Source organism: Tauraco erythrolophus, chromosome 7 (assembly GCF_009769465.1).
Source record: "Tauraco erythrolophus isolate bTauEry1 chromosome 7, bTauEry1.pri, whole genome shotgun sequence".
NCBI classification, from domain to species: domain Eukaryota; kingdom Metazoa; phylum Chordata; class Aves; order Musophagiformes; family Musophagidae; genus Tauraco; species Tauraco erythrolophus.
In genome coordinates, this window is record NC_141471.1 from 49,214,789 (window position 1) to 49,239,315 (window position 24,527).

The window sequence follows — 24,527 nt, forward strand, 5'->3', positions numbered from 1 at the left end:
CAAGGGACACAGTACTCCGAACAACACACCAAGAGATCCAAAAGGTATCTAAATATCAATTAGAAGTCCTAGCATGAAACTTTCATCTATCCACACTTTCAGAATAGCAGAAGAGATATTAGAGAAGTTTAAAACACCTACACAAGAGTTAAGCATTTTCCCAGAGCTTGGAGAACAGAAAAAGATTGTGCTTGATTTTTCCTTTGCTTTAAACACCTTGTAGGTTGATCTGATAAAACACTAGTAATGAGAACAAATTAAGACTAATAAAAGACTTGGGACAGCTGTCTTTACAGTTGTGAAGAGACAACTTTGAAAATGAAATATTATACTACATCACCAAAATTATCAGTGGGATAAGCACACTGCTCTTATATGAGCTATACAAGACACCTAAAAAAAAGGAAGAGGTTACAAAATTCGGCAAAAGCTGAAGCCCAGTGTTTAATCTCAGACTTGTAGCACCAATTGCTATTAGCTTGGATGAGTCAGTTTTTACTATTGTGAGGCACAGCCTTACCAAAAACAGGCAAGCACTATCACCCTGGCTACCCACAGCATCAATCTCACCACAAGAAGGCATTTCAAACAAAGTTCTTTGCAGGACAGAATACAAAGCACTATGTTAAAACAGTAATTAAAGACAAACACAATCCCCTCAGTATCAATTTAAGGTTCTGAAGATCTTCTGAGAGTGCCTAGAGCAAAATATTAGACAAGAGGTCTATACTGAGAAATACTGGTGAGGAGAATACCTGTAAGAGTGACTTCTGTGGAGACTCTATCAATAGCAAGCACATCATCTGCTCCATCATCACAAGCTTCCACATAGAATTTCTCTGGTGTTATATGCCTTTAACAGAACACATAGGAAAAAGGAATTTGTTTAGTAATGCTTACTTCGGGTTTGTTTTTTTATATTTAAGCTCTTCACTAGGTGAAAGAAGAACAATCCTAAACATTATTTCAGCTGCAAAACCAAAATTCTCACTGGATTACTTCACAACAGCCACCAATGCTGACAGTGCATAAAAAGAAAATCAAACTAATCAGTTACTACAAAATACATGGTTTGTTTAATAATCTTACCTTTTAACTGAAAATTAGAGAGTTCTGTTTGGGACTCACTCATTTATCACAAAGACATTAAATTTATGAATTTGTGTACATAATGGTCCACTATATAATTCATCTAAGCTGATCTATGTCACTTAGAAGTCTGATAAGCCAAAACTAAACTTCAAAATAAAAAAGTTTTTTAATGAAACACTTTCTAATGTCAGAAACTAAAGTACCACGTCCCCAATGCAAGTCTAGTAAACATAAAAATAATGTCCAAAGTGATAAAAACACTGGTTTCACATCAGAGTGTTGCAAGTATTGTAAGAATCCACTAGAAATAACAGTGGGGAAAAAAAAAAGGAAGAGTTCCAGTAACACACTAGTTTACTGAAACAGATGTCTCAACATTACCATTCCCCACGTTTGTTAGCCAGGTCTATGTGACACACACGGGGTAATCTGTATTCTCACCATCAGATACATTAGACAAATCACACACTGACATCCTGTTCAGACTTTATACCCATCTTTCCTTTGGATAAACTGTATGCAGTACAACACTAGCCATAAAATTGAACAGTTTTCAGAAACATTCTTTAAAAATACAACTGTTGAGATATTTGCAGGAAGCCAAACACATTATGCTGCGCAACAATACAAGAGTTATTCATAAATAACTTGTAGCTGTACCTAGGAAACACTAAACAACCAACCCACTCCAAACACTCTTGAACTAGTGTTCCTAAGGCTCAGTGATTTTTCTCAAGGCTTGGCAAGACTAGGGGTCAGAGTTTTAAGCACCTTGTTCTGGAAACTTATTCTACAGGATTGGTAATTTCAGGGTCCTTCTCCCTAACTAGATCTTGCACCTTTTCACATCTTTCATATTTTTTTAATCCTTCAGAAAGCTGAACTAGAATCCTAATTTAGATCAGAAGAGCCCTTGGAAAGAGGTCTAGAAGACCTCTTAACATGTCTAGCACCCCACCTTCCACCCACTAAAATCAGAGCCAACTACAAAGTTAAACCCTGTTTCTTAGGGTGTGTTTTAACTCTCCCCAAGGATGGTGATTCTACAACCTCTCTGGGCAACTAGAGGAGAGCCAGAGGAGACCAAATGCTTAACTGCATTGAAAAAAACCCAAAACATCCATAACACAACAACAAACTGTAATGCAATCAATAGTTAACTGTTCATTAGGCAATTTAACTTCTTCAATGGAAAATTAGACTATAGGTCCTAAAATAGGAAACAACAGTATTCTTATTGTAAATCAGCCGCCTTAATCTTTCATGTACACATATGAAATGCTTTATCTTTGAAACTAAAAATATCAGAGTAAGAAATACAAATGCGCAGTTTGTTGAACATTGAAGCCTTAAAACCCCTACCCTGAAGTGCACACGTGCACCCCCTGGCTTTTTAGGGAGTTTCATAGCCATGATGGGAACTGTTTTACAGTGAAGAGCAAACAAGCTTACACAGGCAGAGCAGGCAAGACAAGCTTAAGGACATTCATAAGTCCTCAATTTGTTGAAGAATTTAAAAGAAATCAGGATATACCATTTAAAGTACAGTCAGAAACCTGTTGGCAGGAGACAGTGGCAGACATTTTTTCAACAAGAGAAAGCTCCAGCTATTTAACTCCTATTGGTTTAGTTGAACAGTCAGGTTTTTCTGGTAGGTCAGTAGACACACAAAACTCCAGCTAAAAAAAACACACCGGGAAAGTGACACTGCAAAGTTTAATATTGGACCTGTAATGCCTTTGAGAGACACTTACGCGCTCTTACTCATCTGTCTTAAGCAAAATAAGTTGAAAAAATCTTTTAACACAGCAGGCTGTAAAATAGTGTCCAAAAGTAGCGAGAATGATAGCTTCAGCTTTTGAATACTCTGTATAAAGAGCACAATACAGACAAGACACACAACACTGACCATACAGAGCACAAGTGAGAATTTCCATCCATGATCAGTATTTTTAGAAGCTGCTCTTTTCACCATAAAGTGCAATATGGACAGGACTGTATTACAATCTCAGCACTGAGACTCACTTGCATATTAGTTAAAGCCTGTTTTCAAACAGCTGAGAAAAACCTTACAGGTGTAGAATACTTCTCATAAACAAATTTTCTATTTACTACACTCAAGAATAATAATTTCTCCCTGAAGAACATCAAGTCTTCTACCCTCATCATCTATGAGCTAGAAAAATGAGAGAATTAAGGTTGCAAGTAAAAATTATGCCTGGCCTCTCAATACATGCTCAATATGCCCTGCTTCGCTAGACCAGCCCGCAGCCTTTCTCTCTCAAATCCATATTTTCTCTCCTGTCACCACCACTGCCCTTTTATCAGGTTTTTTTAATCACTCTCTTATCTCTTCTTACACAATACTTGTACATTTCTGTCTTTGCTTAGACTACGTTTTGCACTTAACACACACAGAAAACTTTGCCGTCAAAATCCTGGTCTTGGAGAGGACTGTAGGAAGGAGATTTGGTGACAGAAGCATCATGGACAACACAAGACAAGTGATCCCTGTTTTCAGTTCAATGGATCAAACTGGCTCTAGGCTTCAGCTGCTTGCAGCACACTAAAACCATCTCAGCATCGACTGTTTTGGGCTTTGGGTATTTTTGTTTTGGAGGTCTTTTTGGGTAGGCAGGAGGAAATCAGGTTGCCGGTCTCTGAAGTTGAGAGAACTTAAATAAATACTTCTCTGTTGGGACCACCATTAAAAACTGCCTAAAATACAACTGCATAACACCACAAATGGAAAAGCCCAAGCCCTGCAAAATGTTGAATCTTCGCTTCAGAAGAAGTGGGAGAATTAGTGCTTTTCAAAGTTTTTAACAGAAATAGGATTCATTTAGTGCTTGCTTCATTTTTGTAAACAGTTGAGAGTTCTCTAAAATAAACATAGTTGAAGAAGAGGCCAAGACTCAAAGAGGTTTCAGCCCAAATGCTGATTTACAAACTTAGCAGTTACCAGAACTAAGCTAGTAGGCTCATTCTCATTTAGATGACCTTCGCAATTGTAAGATTGCTACATCAAAGACAATTGCCTTCCATTTCTCTTTCAGAAAGAAAGAGAATGCTGATGAACATTGCAGGCAAGAATGGTATTTTTCCACAGACTCTACTCTGTACCAAGCCTGTATGTCTATCACAAGCTTAGAAAGAGAACACATGTTTATTTTACTGATCTGAGAAGAAGATATTAAAATGTTGAAAGAAGCATTCACAATGATTAGGAACCTGCAGACAGATTAATTCTGTTGCTTTAATGAAGTAAGGAACAGTTGAAAGTCCAAGTGCTAGTATTGTAACAAAAATAATAATAAAGAAATCATCATTTTCTGGAAGTCCATAATCTCTGTAGCTACTTTTGAAACTAGATTTCATACACAAGGCTATATTCTGCTTTTGTGTAACCTTCATATGTGACAATAGGACTGCCTTCTCCTTGGCTGCATTGTTGCTGCTGTCTATAACCATCCAAACATCAAGAACTCTTAAGAGCAGTATCTTGCTTCCATTACAGCACATAAAACCTTCACAAAAACTGAGTTCCTCTCATTTGCTTTTTTTTTTAAACCTGACAACCATTATCATGGACTACTTCTCAGTGTTGTTAAATAACAAAGGCAGCGAAAAATTGAAATAGTTTACGCGGATGGCATCTCATGGTACAAGAAAAGGGAAGGTATTGAGGCACTGCAACCACCAAATTCAAGTATTACAGAAAGTGACTTGGATCTCATTTTGAAAATCTTCTCCAACTGAAACTGTGTTGATTGCTGACAAGAGATAAAACAACTCGTTCAGTAGATTTCATCCTTACAATTAAAAGTTGAGAAAAATGTATCTTTGAGTGTTTTAAAGATGACCTAGAAGGAAAACACAGCACATTTACACATCAGGCCTTAATTTGGTTGTACTTTTTGTTTCAGGGTGGGTTTATTTTTTCAAATAAGAGGCACTTTTCCATTATTTCAGCTCCTGTTGCTGAAGAAGCAGTCAAAAGGAGAACCTATGTAAAAAAAATGCACAGAGGCTACAATTAGAAAATGCTTTCACCTGTCCTGCCTTTAAAAAGCAAAAAGAAAATTCAGTAAAACTCTCACTAAAAATTAAGCCTTTTGATTTTCTAGGTATTTTTGGTTCAAGCACTACCACTCTTATGAAATCATTTTGGTCACTGACATAAGTGAGTACACCTAGCAGTCTAGTAAAACAAGAGAAAACTAAACGGATTTACTGAAGTTAGTTCCCAAAATCTCCAAAACTCGGCTAAGTACTGCGTTGTAACTTAAGTTTTTAGATGCAAGAGGCATTTCTAATGCCCAGGCGAGAGACTGTTCCACATGGGCCTGCAAAGGGGAAAGAAGGACAAGAGCACCTATGACCAGTTAGAATCCGAATGAGTTCTCAGTATCTCTCATCTCTATAGTTATTTCAGTAGCATCCATCGCGATTTGAATAAAAGATGTTTTCCACATTTACGGTGAGTATCTGAACAAGGTTGGTGTTATGCCTAGAGTGGTTTTACTCTCAAACTTTCTGAAAGTTTCTACAAAAGCAAATATAATTTGAAGTTACCTTAAAGCAGGAAGTTTCATTTTTTGTGTTTTTTCTTGTTAGCTACTTATGAAAGATTCTCTCTTCTGCTTCATTCAATTAAGGTTTACTGTATTCCTACGATTCATAAGAAATTAACAGAGGAAGTCATCCTACCTCAAAACCCTTGAGCTGCATCTTAGGATGTTTTAAGAAAAAACATCTGCTGTTGTTTCGACTGACTGCTTTCATGGATCTCTGTTTAAAGACACTGTCATCTTTTTTTAAGCCATTAACCAAAACAAGAGTTATCCCATTTAATAATTCAAGACAAAAGGTTGCCTTACAAAAGAGTTCATTCCCAACACAGAATAAACACAAAAAACATTGCTTGCTTATACCATGTATAAAGTCAGCTTTACAGTTAAGTGAGACAGTCTTACTTTATACTGTGAAGTTTCACTTCATAAGTTATATTATAAAGCTGCATCAACTTCATGATGTACGACGCTGAGTTGCATCCCATATTTTAATTAAGCACATCTTACAGACAAGAATATTCCCATGTCCAGATACAGCATGAAAGAGGACCCATCACACTCTAATGGCAACTAAAGATAGTACTTCACTCAATATCACTTAAACCTTCCAGGCCTCAACAGCCAAACCCTTACTTCAGTAATTGATTATTTCACCATAAATACTTAACATTGCTCTAATGCAGGAAACACTTTGATGTCAGCTTCTAAATACTGTAATAAACGAGTCAAAAGCACATCCTGCACTGTGCAGCAATGCATTTGCTGTACTCAAGATACCAAAGTGGTCTGCAGTGAGATACAGGAAAGACATTAGTATATGCACATAGAGTCCCAACAGCGTGTTAAGTAACAGTGCTAACACAGTGAGGGTTTCAACACTCCAGGGATTCCAGATTTTCTAGGTGAGCAGGTGTGCTAATTATACATCTACAATAAATATTATTCCTCAAGCAGAAACAGCTTCAGGAACTGGAACATCTCTCATGGAGCCGTAGTTGTTGCAGGGAAGAGAAAAGGCATATAATCCCAGGATTAAAAAACACCCATGGAAATACCATTTAAAAACAAAAAAGGTACGTATTAAAGGCATAGCTTCATAATAACTATTTCCAGTTCAGCTTCACTTAAGATGACAAATAATTTACTGCATAACTTAATGCCCTCCTCAACCAACATCCCTGAGCTTCACCATGACAGCCACTTTGAATAAGCAGAAAAAAAGGATGTGCAGCTATTCTTTCTAGAAGGATTATCTAAACTCTGAAAACTCAGTTTAGAAAATAAGAAAACAACCAAAACAAAACAAAGACAAGCTGCACTTTTGGACCTCTCCCCAAGAACAGAAAGGTATCATGTTCAAGTGCAGTAGCTACGAATGACTGACCGGTACATTCGCAAAGCATGTAGGCATAACTGCAGGCAGAAGGCATTAAATTTGAAACACGGCTCGTATCAGAGACTCACAGAACACTGAGAAGGCTATCAGTAAGGTAAGTCTTCACCCAACCACAAAGAACAGCAGCTAGGATTCTCTCCATTCTGAAGACAGCTTTACCAATAGCTGTTTGAATTTTACAATTTGTTCTTGAGGCTACAAGAGCAAGTTAAATAAGTACAGCAGTGACATAGATGACAACTATAGCGGTTTTCAGGTTAATAGTTTTCCCCAATAACTGTTGGTGTAATTCAGTTCCAAGAGTAGCACAGATGGTAGACATCAGCATTTTCACCAGTATCACCTGAACTTGACTGATGACACCGGTCAAGACACAAAGGGTTCGAGTCACTGCTTTTGGTAACATGAGAATCACAAGAGGTTTGCATTCAGGGCTAGAACCTGCGACCGTATGTACAGAACAGGACCCCGCAGAGCACTACAATCAGTGAAGCTCCATACAGGGCCACCGGATTACCTAGAAGAGGTCCAATTGCAAAATCTGACCTTTTCATAGTGAGAATGAGAAGTCAGTTTAAAAAAAAAAAAATAAAAAAAATCACTAAATCCCCAAACCAAAGTCTAGCCTGGATTTCTCAGAAGAACATTCTCCTTTGACCTTGCCAACCCAGCAGGTTTGACTCATCACCCCAGTTATAGCCCTATATCTTAAAACGCTTGGTAGAAAGTCTGCAGGCATTACCACAACTTGGTGCAATAACAGAAAAAAAGTCGTTTTTCAGAACACAAAACAGTTCTGTTTTCAAGTTTATGAAAAAATTTATGTTAAACTACACTTGATACAGCCTTGTTCTAAAAAGATCAAAGCTTTCTTTTAGTTAAGATTAAACTTTAAATGAGAGAATTCTTTACTAGCCTATATCCAGAAAAGTGCTTTTACTCAAAAAAAAATCAGTTAGAAGGACTGCGTACTACAAGTCACACAACTGCTACTTATATCACTCACCTTTTCTCCTCTGCAGGCAAAAAGATCACAAGTTCAGCTTAAAGAAAGACAAATACTGTTTAGGTGACAAAAGAAAAAAAAGCTTTCTGCCAAATAAGCAAGTCTTTCAATCATCACTGATTATCTTACACTTCAGTAATACTCAATTATCTCCAGCATCTGTGTACCCTCACATAGCTACCTAATCAAAATAAGGAAAGATGCCCAGTGATTTTTAAACACGTAACAGCATTATGACAAACTGTTTATAGAAATCTCTAAGAAAGATCTAAGTACATTTGCTATGAATCCAAAAGACGACTGTCAAATGAAGTTTAATAGTGCATTAAGTACAGTTAAATCGGGCTTAAAAATCACTTTCAGATTCTGCTGCCTGAAAATGGCATCGGTAACTTAATTGTAGAGTTTCAAGCTAATATTTAGAGGTCAAAAGCCTGGGAACGCCTTTAGGACACACAAGGACATTTCACTGTTGGTTTCAGACAGCCATGAAGAGTCTCATGCTCAGAGTAATATTTTCAGGAGTTTCACCTAGCCAGTGTGAGGGCTTATAATGAAAACACCTCTTCAGTTTTAACTTCATATTGCTTTGGTTACACAACTTCTGCTGCTGTATCAAGGCAGGAAGCAAACATCTGGCATATGCAAGTTCAAAGGGTTATGTTCTCCCTTAAAACCTTTGTTTTAGTGAAAAAAAAAAAAAACAAAACCAACACACCAGAAGGTTAGAAGAATTCATCTGAAAAGTCACAGGGGGCTCTACACAGAAGAGTCTCAAAAGTTCAAAGTCATCAACCGGCATCAAAACCATGGCACAACAAACCCGCGCAGCGAAGAGCCGATGGGCAGGCACGCTTAAGGAACCTTCTGCTGGCAAGTGACGCCGCAAACGCAGAGCTTTACGTGAGCACCGCTGCTCGAGGTTCTACACAAGTCACCCACAAGGCGAGCAGAAGGCAGCCGGGTTCCCCCGCTCCCTGCACCGCCTCCGCTTTGCTCCAACACCTCCACGGCGGCGCAGCGCGCCCGCCGCGCCGAGGCGGGCACCGGAGCAGAGCGGCACGCAACAGCCCCGCTCTGCAGGCGAGAGGGAAGCGAGACAGACCCGCGAGCCGCCAGCAGCCTTCCCACCCACCGCTGCGCGGCCAGACGGACGCCGAGCGGGGACCGGCTCCGCTACCGTGGCCAAAGCCCTCCTCCCTCTCGCCGCGGGCTGCCGCGCGCAGCCGCCGCCTCGGGCCAAGCCCTTCGCGCCGACCCAGGAAGCGAGGGAGAGGCGGCGAGCCCGGCACAGCCTGGTGGCAGCCACGGAGCAGGGGGGGGCGGGCCGAGGGCGGCAGCGAGCCGCCGTCAGCCGCGGGGCTGCCCGGAGCGGGCGGGACCCCGCGCGGGTCCCCGAGGGGAGCGCGAGGAGGGGACGGGGCAGGCGACCGGGGCTCCAGCGGCCGAGCCCTCCCCTCCCCTCCGGCAGGGCCCGCAGCGGCAGGTGACAGAGCCGCCTCCGTCCCTCCCTCCCGGCGGGTCACTCACAGCTTCAGGTTGGAGTAGGCCGCCGCCGCCGCTCCTGCCGCTGCCGCCATTCGTCCCCCTCCAGCTGTCTCCGGCCGCCGCCGGCTCCGCGTCGCTCTCGCCCCCTCCGACCCGGTCGCGCCCCGCCAGCCGTGAGAGACGGGACCCCGCACAGGACAAACCTACTCGGGCACGATAGCGAGAGCCACAGGGCGGGGCGCCGCCTATGGAGGAAGGGGACGGGCCTGGGCTGACTCGCCGGCCCCTCGATTGGCTGAGACACCGAGATCTAACCCCGCCCCCGGCGCGCCGGCGGCCACCGGGGCGCGGCGAAACGGTGACGCGCAACCGGGGGCGGGAGGGGCGGCGACGTTCAAACGGAGCCGGTGGGAACGGCCGGCGCGCGGGCGGGGCGGTAAGCCACGCCCCCGGGAGCGGCTGGGCGGGGCGTCGGCGAGGAGGTTGCGTCGGATTGGCTGCGGTGTGAGCGGCGGCCCCGCCCCAGCGCGGCGTCTGTGGTGAATTGTGTGTGGGCAACAATACTGTTGCGAGCAGGGCCAGTGGCGCAATGGATAACGCGTCTGACTACGGATCAGAAGATTCTAGGTTCGACTCCTGGCTGGCTCGGTTGCTCCTTTTTTCTTTTTTCCTCCTCCTTGCCCCCTTTCTTTTTCCCTCGTGTTCTCCAGCCCGAGAGTGCTGCGGGCACCCCCCTCCGCTCCTGGGCAGCCCCCCGATCTCCTGCACAGACCCACCCCGGCCACCCTTATGCCGCCAACGTGGCGGTCTGCCAGGTGCGGGGGCCTCCAAAGCACCCCAGGGTTGGGCAGCATCGTAGGGGCTCGAGGCCTTCTGCATGGCCCTTGGCAGCTCCCCACCATGGGCACTACCTCGGGGATGGCTGCTGCAGAGGAGGCTGGTAACCCCACCTGGGCTGGGGCTGGGAGCCCAGGTCTGGGGGTTTGGCATGGAGGAGGCTTCAGGCACCTCCTGGATCCAGCCCTCTGGATATCATGCCCTGGTTTTGGGCAGCTTCTTGCCTCAAGCAGGGGAAACCCAAAGTATAATTACAGGTCATCCTATTTATTCGCTTCAGTTTAGCTGTGTGCTGCTGTGGTGCTGCTCAGCCAGCAGTACTTCAGCATCCCACCTTCAGACACGAGGTGTCATGGTCACCGACTGCAGCGAAGCCTATGGGGGGCACCACGTGGCTGCCTGCCCCCCAGAATCACAGGAACTCTTCCCCAAAACTCACCCACCAACACTGCAAAGGAGACGCATGTGCTGGGATCAGAGCCTGCTCCTACCCATAGCACATCTCCCCACAGCTCCTCACCCCATGACCAGGGTGTCCCCAGAGGGACGCCGGAGCAGCACAGCCTCAGATGGGGCCACAGCAAATTCCAGCTGCCTGCAAAGGACTGGAAATCCCCAGTGAACCCCACTAAGATGACCTCCCCCCACCAGTCCCTACTTCAGCTGCTGAGGCAGGGGTGGAGGAGAAAGGCAGAAGTTGGGAAACCATCATTTCACAGTGTAACTCCCTCCCTGTGGATGCTGGGCAACGACGATCATTGTAATTTTAGGAAAGACTTGACACTGAGCACTGCTTTACAGAATTGTCTTTAATCACTGAAATCACAACAGGCCAGCGGCTTTGCCCCCACTGCCAGCCTTCATTCTTTATAAATATTTAACAGCACAGAAGAAAAGAGGGCTGTGTTCACAGGTGGCTACGGTTAGTTACACCAGTACAAATCCTAAAATACTCTCTCCTGGAGTTGAGCTTTGAAGGAAAAATAAACAAAATCATTAGTACCGTTCAGTATTGTTAGCCAGGCTCTGGACTTGCTTTCCAGATACGGAAAGCCACAGCCTGTGCGTGTGCACCCAGGTCCCCGTCCCGCTGTGCACCGCAGACCTGCTGCGTGGGGACGAGGGTCGGTGCCAGTGGGGCTGGGAACTGCAGCCCAGTCATCCCTGCACCGAGACAGCGGGGCATCCCTGTTATCTGCCTTCTGGGGCTGTACACCACGCATTTTCACATGGGGACAGTTCCTTCCCATCTCTCATTTTGTCTTAGCAGGCTACTGATGCACATTGCCATGTGAGCTTCTGGCTGCCTTAGAAGAAAACAGGGTGTGGATTTTTATTGCTCAGAAAAGCTTAATTTTGCTTCTCCTTAGGATGAGCGAGCAGGTCTGGGCTCACGGCAGGAAGACCTCTGCCCGATCAGCTCAGGTACGTACACCCAGTGCCACTGCAACCAGCGAGTGGCATGACACAGAAACGGAAAAGAAAAAATGAACGCACAAATGTAGCGCGACAAGAGAGGCAAACCCCCTCCCAGCTTCTCCCAGTGACGCAGGCGCTTGGCCTCAGAGGAGGGGGAAAAGGGACGTGTATCTGGCCATAGCCCTTCCCTGCCTGCAGGTACTGACTCCAGAGATGTTCCTCCAGCAGGAAGCCTGGGTCAACTTCTCCTTACATTCATGCACAGAAGGTTGCTCAAAAAGCATCTACAAACACTTGGCACAGGCACAGAGGTGTGAAAGGCAGGTCTCTCGCAGGCAGGATGTGCTCTGTGCCCATGTGCACAGACACGACAGCACACACGACCCCAAAAGCAGGCACGGAGCACGCAGTCGAGGCTGACATTGGAGAAGCACAGCCCAGACCAGAGTGCGCAGGTGCGCTTCCCCTCAAAACCTCCTCTAATAAACGTCCATTGATGCTAACATGGCAAACAATGCCAAATCCCCTCTGTGCCACCTTCTCCCCTGCATCCTGTAATCACCTGCCCTCTTTTCCCTACAGCTACTGTATTTTTTAAGACACGTCCTTCTTTCTCCATGCACCCCCACTGCCTCAGTACGTATTTTGGTTTATTGAACAAAAAACTTGGCAGTCCATTTCAGTGATCTTTTCAAGTCAACTTTTACACTGCTGCATATTCATTCCCAGGTATGTCGTCTGTAATAAAATCACTCTGCCCTTGATCAAACATTGACCTATGCACATACATTGATTTTCATGTCCATGCGCAGCCTTACTGGTTTCAGTGGGACTGCCTGCATGTGCACTTCAAGTTTAATGCAGATGGAGTCCTTCGTGTGATTTTTTTAGCAACAGCAGCAGAGTACAAAGCTGCTGCTGCATCGAACAGCAGCAGACTGATATTCAGGTAATTTGGAGGATCAGGTCAAAGCGTTCAAGTAAGGATGGGGAGCACATGTCCATTTTCCTTTAAGCAAGGACCCGTTTTTGCTGTTGCTTAAATAACAAAGTGGCAAATTTTCCAGAGGATATTCACACGGAAGAGCACACCTGTGATCCTCCCTTGGGCTACAAACTCACGGGAAGGAGAGGAGGAGGAGGTCGCAGCAGTGCTTATAAACAGACTCAAATACTGAAATTCAGGGATGCCAAATATTTGCCCAGTGCTATAAATCAGCACAAGGAGGAAACACAGGACAATATTTACTTTCTTCTCTCAGCAGCCAAAGATACTCCTTTCTTTCAGACAGCCAACTGGACCTGTACCAGCTCTTACAAGCACAGTTTCCTCCTTTCACATCTGCCATAGCACAGCTGATGTTGATGAGACTCCGCCACTTCCAAACCAAGGAGCTATTCACTTTGTAGTAAAAAGATCTACAAAAAAAAAAAAAAATCATTTAAACCCTGAAAGACTGGGAAAACATTTTCAAAGCCCCGAAATGAAATTCAGAAACTGAAGAACTGCAGACCTCATCAAACGTTCCTCACCAGGGTGTTTGCAAATGCTGTTCCCTGTGTTTAACATCAGGGCAGTTTCCTAAATCACTTTGATCACAGGTGTTTCTTACACTTTAAATTACAAAAAAAATGTCTGCTTCTTCTATAGCTGGGGCTTTTCCCTGGGCTTTTATGCAAAAATCTCTATTTAAATGAGTTTCTGCATTCTAAACATTAGAAATTTAAGAATATGATTTGAATTAAAAAGTCTATTACACTCTGGCTCCTGAAAGCAAGTTTCAGGAATACATTTGAGTAACTATTTTCACATGAGCTATTCATTACCAGCAAAATGGGACTTCCAAGGGTCCCTTACCCCAAAACCAGTCAGAAGAGCATGTTGGGGGTGGAATTATGACTAACTTTCATAGCACGTTTCAGCATCTTAATAAATAAAAAGACCACAAGGTTCACATGAACAGCAAAATGCAATGCACATAGGTGACAGGCAGAATTTAACATGTTTTTGGAAATTCTTCTGCAGAGCATGCAAAGCTTTGCACCTCCAGCTCCAGAGCTACCTGCCTGCCTGTTGCAGCTCCACAGATGACTGGCAAGGGGTCAGGAGGAAGAGAAGCCTCCCCTGTGCAGGATGCCCCTGCCTCCCCACCAGACTCACCATCAGGCAGCTGCAGAGCCAGCGACAAGCTGGGGACAATCAACATGGACTCAGACACCCATAGCCTAGGAGAAAAGGCAGGAGTAATAAGGAGCTCAAATGAATTCAGACTCCCAAAGATAAAAGTGGTGCAACTCAGCACACACAGGGGAGCAGGGCAACGCAGCAGACACTTTGGCTTCAAAATCATTAACTCACACGCTCCGTTTTCAGTAGCTTCACACTGTCGTTTCTAGCTCTTCGTAAATAGAGGAAAGGAGAGCATTGGCACTTAATAATTTACACTGGATCTCAAAACTGAAAGTAGGGCAGCCTTCATTTCCCCAGTGCTGAGGGATACGGGATGGCTGACAGGAGCAACAAGACACTGTGTGGGAGCAGAGGCCAAAATTTCTGTTTATGCAAAGGAGGCTCCACAAACGGGCCGCTGGAGGCTTTCCACGAAGGAGAATTGTCCTTCTTCTCCTCTCCGTCTTTCCTGCTTATTTTGGAGTTGCGGGGAAGGCTGCAAGAGTGAGAGAGGAGTTTAAACTCCAGCTTAAAAAGAAAATACCAGCCCCACTAGTGTTTTCAGATCTTCCCAAAACAGAGGCCAGAAAACGTGCATGAGGGGCTGCTCTAAAAATCAAGAGCTAGCAAAAGCATGAGCCATGTAGTAGCTGGTCTCTCAGAGACAGAACAGATCAGGGCTGGTATTTCCAGCTCACTTCCAGAAGCCACTTAGCTATCTCACTGTCTTCGCTGCCAAAGGAAGCTCAGAGAGGGGAACCACCCATCCAGGACTATCTGAATTATTCACCAGAGACACTCAGCTGATACTATTTCCCACCTCAGTCCCTTCAGACAGTGCTAAGTTCATAGTCAAATCTTTAGCCACTTCCCCTGTGCCCAGCTGTGCCACAGACCATAAGCTGACAAGGTCTGCCAGGGTGAGAGCACTGCAGGACCTGCCCTGGGCATTTTGTTGCCCCCAAGCCATATCGCAGGGACACAGCACCAGTTACATTCTGTGTCAGTTCCCATTCCTTTGCTATCCAGCATTTGGAGGCCAAATTTCGGGCTCCAGGGAGCTCACGTATTTGAGGTCAATTTTACCTCCTTTAAAATCACAGCTAAAACTCTCCAAACTGGCCCCAGAGCCATGTATACTGCATAGCGAAAGTCTCCCTCCTTGAGCTTTCCATCACTCACTGAGGGGTTGCATGTCCCCAGGAGAAATGGCACCACAGAGCCAGGCTACATGAAAGCTGGGGCTCTGGATGGTTTCCAGGATGGGACCAGCCTCCATCCACGCGCCGCCGTTGTCATCCCAAAGAACAGCAGCAACCAGCAGAGAGACGTTTACAGCTGGATGGGGCAGAAGGCTGGATGGTCTGCTGGCCTGATGAAACTCCACGCCAAAACCACCAAGCTCCTCAGGCTTCGGCAGTTTCAGATGTTCACACTTCGGCCGAGGCAAGCTGATACAGACGTGTAGGAGGGTGCTAATAGGCCACTGGTCTCCATTTGTTTTACAGCAGATGCTTGTGCATCTGTTTAATACTTGCACAGCTACTTGCACCACTCAAAGCGGAGGCCCGTGGTGTTTATCAGCACAGGCAGTGACAGGCAGCTTGTCGCAGCCGGCACCTGTGCTGCTCCAGATGGGTACACGAGGCAGTCTGGCTATATGGTGCACAGTTCAATCACCTATCTAGCTACATTCATCCTATGAGAAAAGAGGTTTGCTTGAACCACAGGGTTTCTCAGTACAGGCTCACGTCAGGAGTCCCAGTGGCACTGCTCAGCTAATTTATTGTAGTTTCCTCACTAAAAAGATTTTCAAGAATGTCATCCTGTCCTCTATCAAACAGAACTGATTTTACATCTTTAGCATGGATACATTAGGATTTAACTAGTTACCACACAGTATGTCAGAAAGGTAGCTAAGTTCCCTGATTGCATCTGAGACTTTAAATTAAAAGCTTTTCCTTAAACAGAAACTTTGTACCTGTACATGAGGGGCTGCACAGCTTTGGTACCTACAGAACACACACTGCAGGCACATCTATCTTACATGTAACACATATTGGGGGAGCGGATTTCTTTGACTATAAAGGGGGGGGGGGGTCAAAAAGAGAAATGATCTGCCTTTCTGTGTTCTCAGCAGAATAGAAAGCAAGGGCCAAACTCACTAACCCCTTGCTCCAATAAGCTGTTATTATTCATGGGAGCAAAATCTGTTTATACCAACACACTCATTTGAGTACAGGTTGTGGAGCTGGGCTCTAAATCCCTGTGTAACAAAGCCTTCATAATGATCTCAAGTTTGTTCCCAGAGCTCTGAATAAGCACCATTATGAAATGGCTTTGTGCTGGGTAAACACCATAGAAAGGAGTGGCCAGGCTGGAGGCTGAGCTGTGGGGACAAGCTGAAAAACTCAGGCAAGTGTCTGTGTATGGAGAGCTTTTTTCCAAAGCAAGCTCTGCAAGCAAGAATGAGGCTGGATTTTCCCAGTGACCACACTTTCAGCATCCCGACCTTTCCTTTCCAAATATAATCCGCTATTCAGACTCTGACACAGCAGACTGGCCTCTGCGTATCACGCTGACATGCAAGCCCGGGCCCCAAGTCACCGCAGTAGCTTAGCCTAGCTTGTTCCAGTTTTTTGTTCTGTTTTAAATGGGATGTCAGCCTCCACCTGCCAGCCCACACGCCTGGTTTGTGTTTGTAGAGCTGGTGCTTTTACAGCCAGACTTGATACCAGAATTTGGGGAATTAACTGGAAGGGTTGATGTCCTTCAGAGAGATGAAATGTGTTGTCAGGAAACACTTAGTAGACTGATGGGATGTCCCAGGCAGGCAGGCAAGTCTGTCTTTTTAATTGTGCATGGCATGATCTGAGTTCATAGGCACGACAGCGAGTTGTGCTTTCACTGAAGAATCTTCCAAAATGAGTCAAGAGGAATCTCCAGAGGGCAGAAAAGGCACGTAAAAGTAAACTGATCAGTTTAGATAACATGCCACAATCTTGGTCAAGTAGATGTGGTTTGATACAGCTGGAACTCACAAGCATACAGAGAATCCAGCAAAAAATCTCTCATATCCTTTCAGAGGAACATTGCTGACTGGCGAAAAACATGCACAGGAAATCAACTGAGGGTGGGGAGAGGGAGATCATGTAACAAGTCTTCTGTCTCGGCTTTCCTATGTTGGCCACACTGGCTAGTAGTGGTGCTGGTACCCAGCTGCTGGGGTAGTGCCATTCTCTATGTGTTTCAGATGACAGGAGTGACAAAGCAAATGTTCATCCAGCGGGTAACAGCGATGCCCGTCTTCGTCATTCAGCTCCATTCCACAGTCCTGCAAAGAGAGGCCATGCAAATTATTAGAGCATGTGTTCATCTTCCAGTGTCAAACGACGTCTGGCTTCAAGGAGAGTCATTTTGTGACAAGGACAGAAGACACACAGCGAAGAGCTCCCTCCTAGCAAGTCCAACATTTGCTGCGAGAAGGAAAGCATCTGACATAGGCATTCTGAGGGACAGCCTTGCATAAATTTGTCTTACATGGTTTTATTGAATCAGCTTTATCTCACGGTGAGGCGCAACCATATGTATTTTAAATGTGCTCGTGTCTCCTTACACTCTCAGGTAGGATTCACCTCTTCACATTACATTAATTGCAGTTGTACTGATGTAAAACTGGCCTCCTCAGTCAATGCCTCTTTCCACTGTATATGAGCACAGTGGGAGAAGACATCTATTTATTTTAATTCTCAGAGCATAAGTATGAAGGCTCCCTGGGAAGCCCTGTGCGGAGACAAAATGGTGTTTAAGAACTGGCATCTCTTGGGATTCTTTTGTGCAGCCACATCCCTTCTCCAGCCCTGATGACACATTCATTTCCCATGAGAGTGAAGGTAACTTACACCAGATAGGATCAGTCATCACCTTAGCATTTTTGAACAATCTGACTTGGAAATCAGATATACTAATGTGATCTGGAGCTCAAGGCTTCTGAAAGGCAGCCACAGAACCTTACTAAGTCACCACGTTTCCTTCATTAACAAATAAACTGCTGAGTTTAAAAGTGATAATTAACTCCTTGCCCATAATTTTATGGATAGCAGAAGAAATCACAGCTGAGACACATTGCTGCAAAAACTTTTGTCCTCAAAATGGAAACTTCTTCACCACTGATAGAAAGGGTTGCACAATGAAAGGTTTGAATTGCTCATTTACAGCCCTTGGAAGGGAGATTTATTTACATCTTAAAAATAATAGTAGTTATCACTATTAGGTGCCCACTCCCTGAGAAAGCTGCTGACCTACCTCGCAGTGATAACATTCCACGTGGTAATCCTTGTCCATGGACACAACCCGAATGGTCTCATCAGACCCCTGTAAGCATTCAAGCAAAAGAGAAATTACACAGGATTACAGCAGGATCAGAAAGACTCTGTAGATTGCTCCCTGCAACAACGTGAATGTTGAACAAATGCATTTGAGATGCTGGTTGGACACCACAAATAAATCCTGCCACCTGCAGTTATTTTTACAGTAAAGCTTTATGATCAACTTCAGATAACCTCTAAAATGTAACATCAGAAATGTTAAATCCTCTTTGCTTTAACAGTCACATCTATCCCAAATCAGGCATTAATGATTTGGCAATTTCAATATATGACATTTCTCAGCATTTTAAATTGGTTTTGCCCAAGATTCATCTCCTCCAAGTATTAAAACGAGTTCGTCCCAGAGGGGTCACACAGAGGTCTTTCACGAGCACCAACAGCATTCATTGACATTAAGGAAAGGTATCCTGAACATAAAACTAACAGCAGTAGAATCCTGCAGGAGATGAAAAAAGCAGCTTGGCTCAGCAGAAATAAGCTTCATTATCAAGCAAAAGAAGGGTCACATCCCAAGGGCAGTGTATGAGCCTAGGTCAAAAGGTTGTAATGCTGGAGGAACTGATCATCTCTCCCCATCCCCAAGGACATTCGTCTTGACATAGGGTCGTGTGAGAGAGAACAAGGCCTGAGACATGACACTCCTTCGCCAGAGGGAATACAAAATAAAAGGCTCTCACCTCGGAAGGCAGAATGGGAAGCCCACACGCTGCACACTTTGGAGCTAAAACTCTAGAAAAGCAATGAGAAAGTGAAGGTAAGTTATAGATCAATATAAAAAGAGAGGCTTGTATGTTTTCAGTGATAAGACGGAAAGCTGCAGCTGTAAATAACTTACCCATAGGAAAGCTTTACATCCCAAGATCATAAACCCATTTTATGATTGATTGTAAGTAACGCGTGGCACACATTGCTCAGTCAGGCAAAAAGAGATTTTACATTTAGTGACAGAAAAAAACAAAACCCACTGTAGAATTTTGGCTGCTACTGAGAGATTTGGAAGAGAAAATGGGGAGAAACTGAGCAGGACCGTCCCCAGAAAAACACATTAAAAGAAGTGGCAGCCTTGCATCGGGACAGGAAACCTCAGAGAAGGCACCATGAGACCGTAAGGTTCCTTAAGGCCTTACAACACAGCGTAACACGATAAGTAAATAATTAAATGAAATAGTAAGGAAACGTGCATCATTTCAGAACAACGGTGGCACACGGAGGCAACTCTAATCTTGGCACAACACAGAACACTTCCCAGGGCTGCCTGAGCAACACTTAATACTCTGCCTGCTCAGAAAATGGAGCAAGGAGCAAAGCGAACCAAATGGACACTCAAAATGTATGCAGCTCTAATATCACGACTACCAGCCAAGAGCACAGCCATTTTATTTTACTAAATGACAAGTGGTTTTTTAAGTGGATTTAACGGTTGTTTAATTTAGAGCTGGATAAAAGTTTCACTTTGATTTCTAAAAGCATTCTTTAGAAGTCAAACTCAGCCCTGCAACTACTCAGAAAGCAACTCACATTGATTTCAACAGGCATTCACAGTCTTACTTTACAGTGGACTGATTTCTTACATCACTGAACACTTCATAAACACTGTTTCTCATTATCTCTGCTTTGCAGAAGGGGCAGCTGAAGCCGAGGAGTTAAGTGACTTCCCCAGAGTTACGCAGAAAGTCAATGGCAGGGCAATCTAACTTCTAACCCTGTCCCTATTTTATGAATCCACGCTTCCTAATTAGCTGAAAAGCTAAATTAGAGGCTTCTTGACTGGAGCATCTCTGCCGTTTATTTTGTCCTTACTTGTGGTAGTCTCTGACACAGTAGATTTTGTTTTCAGAGTCTACAGTGAATGGCACACCATCCAGACACTCGTTGCAGACCACACATCGGAAGCAGCCTGGATGATATGACTTCCCTAGAGCCTGCAGGATCTGCAACAAACCAAGAGACAGGAAAAAATCACATGAACAGCCAATAAAGGTGAAAATAATAAACACACAGCTTAACATCAGACAATGCTGCATATTCATCAGTGGGGCTGTGTCTTTTTTTGGGCACCTTATCTGAAAAATGAGTTAACAGGGATGGAAAGGGCAGCTGGAATCAATATGTATCATCTGGTTCCAGAGAAATGAATTATTAGCATGGGTAAGAAAATAATTTAGAGTCTCAGTCAAGTTATTTAGCATTACAAACAACAGAAGTGACAGAATTTAAAGGAAAAAAAAAAATTTTCTGAAGCCAACAGCTAAAGAACACCTAGCAGGATCACAAGGCAAGATGCACCAAGCCAAAGAAAGGAAATACATCTTTATATTCTGCATGTGAGGCTGAAACAAATAATATTGCTAGGTTTTCATAATGCCTGAGATATCCACGAGCTTTGTACTCTCTAGCCTGGCTTTCTAATTAATACAGACTACGGAAACTGTATTGAACTCAACAGCTGCAATTCACCTGCTGGCTTTGGGGCAGCAATACTACCTGGAATACCACTTCTGAGTATAAAATAGCTTTTCCTTTTAATGCTTTCCATGTAGGCAGGCAAGCAAAGATAATTAACGATAAGCATCAGAAAATCTTGGGAGGCGTGCTGTGAACTAACCACTCAGAAATTCCTAATTTCTTCACCTCAGCCATAGCTCACCAACTACATGACCATGAACATGCCTCCCCTGGGATCACCCACAACTGAACACTGCCCGGTGCTGGCTAAAGGCCAGCTGACCCCTGAGCCATGACCCACTCCATCCAAATCTTGAACAGATGGTACCTGTTGTAGGCTAATGAGAACTGCCTGCTTCGGCGGGATGTCCACACATCTACTGAACAGTTTTCAGGGACTTGGACAGATCTGAACTGAGGTCTGAATCATGTAACTCTGGGTCAAACTTATTCCCCAAGGTATCAGTCCAACACCTTCCAGCAACTACGACAAGCAGCAACAAGACGGCAGCTTCATCCTGAAGGTACGTGGGAAGCCACAGCTCGACTACAGGAAAGACAGGCTCAGCAGAGCTGCACTGATGCCCCACAGCAAGGGAGCACTGCAGAGCCACAGCACTTCTGAGCAGGAAGCATCCACAGGAGTGGATGAATACACTGTCCAGGGAAGCCCCAAAGGGGATGAAAGAGCTGAAGGCTCCGATTTTCCATTTGCACTGAAAACAGGCAGAGCAAAGTCTCTGCATCGCATACAGCAGGGTGCCAGCTTCACGTCCTCGCAAAAATCAACAAAAGGCTTAGTGGATTTTCTTTCTGCTACCAATCTCACACTAGGCAGACTAACAGATGACAACAGACAGTACTGGATATGAATATATTTTGCTTTGATGCATTCTTCTAAAGAGCTGTGGGATTTTTTTCTCCTAAAGCAATTATCACTTACCATGTCCATTATCAAATGACCACAAATGAAACACCTGTCAGCTGACTGCTGGAAACCAGAATACTGCAAGGACAAAAAAGAACTGGCTTAAAATTTCACAAGGCTAGTTGAGCATAAACAACAGCATATTCTGGGGTGTTATTTGCTTGGCCTTTTTCCGTACTCCTTACATAAGCTAAACTTTCCAGTGCTTTTTCAGTATATGAAGCTGTGGATGGGTCCCTAGAGGATATTCTATAAAAACATTGGACTTCCACTGTTCAGAAGGAGTATAAGTTCCGGTAACTAAATTTAAGTTTAATTAAGTATGTAAGTAAATACCATAAATGTTTGTGCAAATACAGCATAAGACTTACATGCAGGAACTTATTTACCACAAATTCATATCACAACATCTGTGTATATATATAGGCTTGTAAAGCCAAATTCTTGCTTTGGTTACACCGTTACAGGTCTACTGGAGCTTCTACGAAGTCTGTGGTATCGTCCCAGCTCTCTGATAGCAGAAGACTCAAGTTTGGCCCAGAGCACCTTTCTTGCTGCTATTGCTAAGATCTAACGGTAAGGAACTGCCTGTCATGTCCATGACATGCACTTCAGGCACAACATGTCATCTGTCTAAGGTTTCAGTGCTGTCTGAACAGTGGAAATGCAAACTGGAAAAATGAAATATTTGAGATGCATTTAACCCATCTTTCCATTTTCAGCCTGTGTAGAATATACTGATGAGAGCAAAGAAAATTAACTCACTTTTCTCTGACAGAAACCACTAGACTTCCCCAAGAAACAGGCAAATATGACTTTCTCAAGTCTCAATGAAGGCTTAATCTATGAGAGCTCGAGGGCAGTGGGGTACGTGGCTTTTTACCTCCACCAGCCAAGGAGAGGACCATGGGATTGCTTCACACTCAGGTACATGCACACAAACTCCATTGAGGGCAAAGGAAAGATATCCATTAAGATGCCCAAACAAAAAAAGTTCATGGGAAAGGGAAATTCATCCATTGATTCTTCTGCAGCCGTTCATCTCGCCCCTGTCTCCACAGCATGGCCACAGAGACATGCTTCGAAGGAGCCACTGCAAGAGGCTACGGCTTCAACTACAGGCTCTGCACTGCAGAACCATGGTCTTTCATTTGGCTACTTCCAGTACCACGTGTGGGCAGCCATCACAGCTGGGGCTGGCCCTGGGTAAAGGAGGAGCAGAATGGCCAGGTAGGAGGTTGGACTAGAGCCATGTGAAACATGGGCAAAGCTACTGGGCATAAAGGCTGTGCATCTGCTGAAGAGGCCAAGATGTGCCAGCACAAGGGTCAGTTGTGTGCTTACCAGGAAATCTTCTTCACAGAATACCTTCCCATTGACAAAATAAAAGGCTTTTCCCCTCAGCTTTCGACCTGAGGAAAAAACAGAGAGAGAAGAGAAAGGTCAGCAGAGAGCAAGGAGAAAATGTGAGCAAAAACTGGCTGCTGAGAAGTGAACAACAACGAGGACATCCAAGCATGGCTGTCATACAGATGGAGAAGAGCACCCAATGCTGCTAGCACGGGTCTTCCCAGCCTCCAGCGCGACTAACCCCATCTCCTCTTCCACCAGCTGATGAACACCAATCGCTGGATCTGGACAAGAGTCTCACCTCCAGGCAGGAGGAGGTAGCTTTGCAAGCCTGGACCACCTCTTGGCAGATTACAACATGAAATAACCTGGCAAGAAAACCCCTCAGGAGAGGTGCAAGGAGAAAAAAGGGCATGCAGGTGATCTATACTTGACATTGTTCCTCAAAATGTCGCCTCCCATGCTGTTGCACTAGAAGGTGCCTCCAACCAGCAGCTGCCAGAGAAGCCACTGCAATACCTGACCACCCAGTCTGCCTCCAGCAGAGTGCAACACCGGAGCACCGAACATGCTTCTCTCTGCTCCCTACCAGCATATTCACGATTGCAGCTGCCAACAAAAATTTGAAAGTGTTTTTTAAAAAAAATACTTTTTTCAAACCAGCATGTCCTAACAGAGATAAGATGACAAAGTTTTTCCAAGAAAGGACTCTACACATGGGGAAGATTTGTATTTCCTGCAGCTTTTGTGTTTATGCCTCAATTCACCGTCTTTTTTCAGTTCCACGTAACTATGGCAACGCATGCTCAACACTGCCACCCTCTTCTTCTAAATGCCCTGTCTTTCCTGCTGGAGGAAAGGGCTAGGTTTTGTTTGTTTATAAAAATCTGCTCCTACCTCCTTGTAGCCGGGTTTCCCTATTCAGCCAGGGGACAGAAATGCAGCCTAACACTGGAGCGGCTCTGCTTGCTCGGCCAAGGAGCCTCAAGCATGTTCCTGGAGGCAGCACTCACAGCAGGGGGAGCAGCACTGCCCGGGCACAGCCAGGGCAGGACCTGCCCCAGGCTGGTTTCAGAGACCTGCCAGGCATTGCTGGAAGGAAATCAGAACCGAGACACCAGGGCCCAGAAGCCTTCTGCTCGATATGTGTGTATAATTAAAAAATTATCATCATCTGCTAGGTGTATAAACGCGGACAACTCACAGGACCAGTCCGGAGCTCACCTCTCAGTGCTTTATGGCATGCACCTACCTGGCAGCCTTCGACGATTAACCACACTGGCTGCAAGGTATTAAGAAAAGGAGGAAGCCAAGTAAAACCACTTCAACAAATTAAGAGCTTTACCATCTCCTGCACACGCCAGAGGGCACTCCCAGGCAGGGAAATAACTCACGCTGCTCCTCGGGAAACCCAGGTGCTCCAGTGAAGCTCTA

General features: G+C 44.6%; 2 protein-coding genes and 1 non-coding gene across 3 annotated transcripts in view; 1 reads left to right on the forward strand and 2 right to left on the reverse strand.

Annotated features, from left to right (window-relative positions):
- The window catches only part of SACM1L (SAC1 like phosphatidylinositide phosphatase), a 32,604-nt gene extending 22,956 nt beyond the window's left edge, over positions 1-9,648 (reverse strand). The window contains exons 1-2 of the mRNA XM_086614698.1: positions 9,599-9,648; positions 756-853 (exon numbers count right to left, since the gene is read on the reverse strand). Of these exons, the coding sequence (XP_086470824.1) occupies positions 756-853; positions 9,599-9,648 (148 nt within the window). The remainder of the gene's footprint in view (positions 1-755; positions 854-9,598) is intronic.
- Positions 9,649-10,131: 483 nt separating this feature from the next.
- Positions 10,132-10,204, forward strand: TRNAR-ACG (transfer RNA arginine (anticodon ACG)). Its single transcript has one exon. It is a non-coding gene; the product is annotated as a tRNA-Arg (tRNA).
- A 6,974-nt stretch (positions 10,205-17,178) lies between these two features.
- Positions 17,179-24,527, reverse strand: part of LIMD1 (LIM domain containing 1) — a 29,760-nt gene continuing 22,411 nt past the window's right edge. Inside the window, exons 3-8 of the mRNA XM_009992721.2 lie at positions 23,088-23,155; positions 21,759-21,821; positions 20,171-20,301; positions 19,048-19,099; positions 18,288-18,356; positions 17,179-17,316 (exon numbers count right to left, since the gene is read on the reverse strand). Coding sequence (XP_009991023.2) covers positions 17,179-17,316; positions 18,288-18,356; positions 19,048-19,099; positions 20,171-20,301; positions 21,759-21,821; positions 23,088-23,155 — 521 coding nt within the window. The remainder of the gene's footprint in view (positions 17,317-18,287; positions 18,357-19,047; positions 19,100-20,170; positions 20,302-21,758; positions 21,822-23,087; positions 23,156-24,527) is intronic.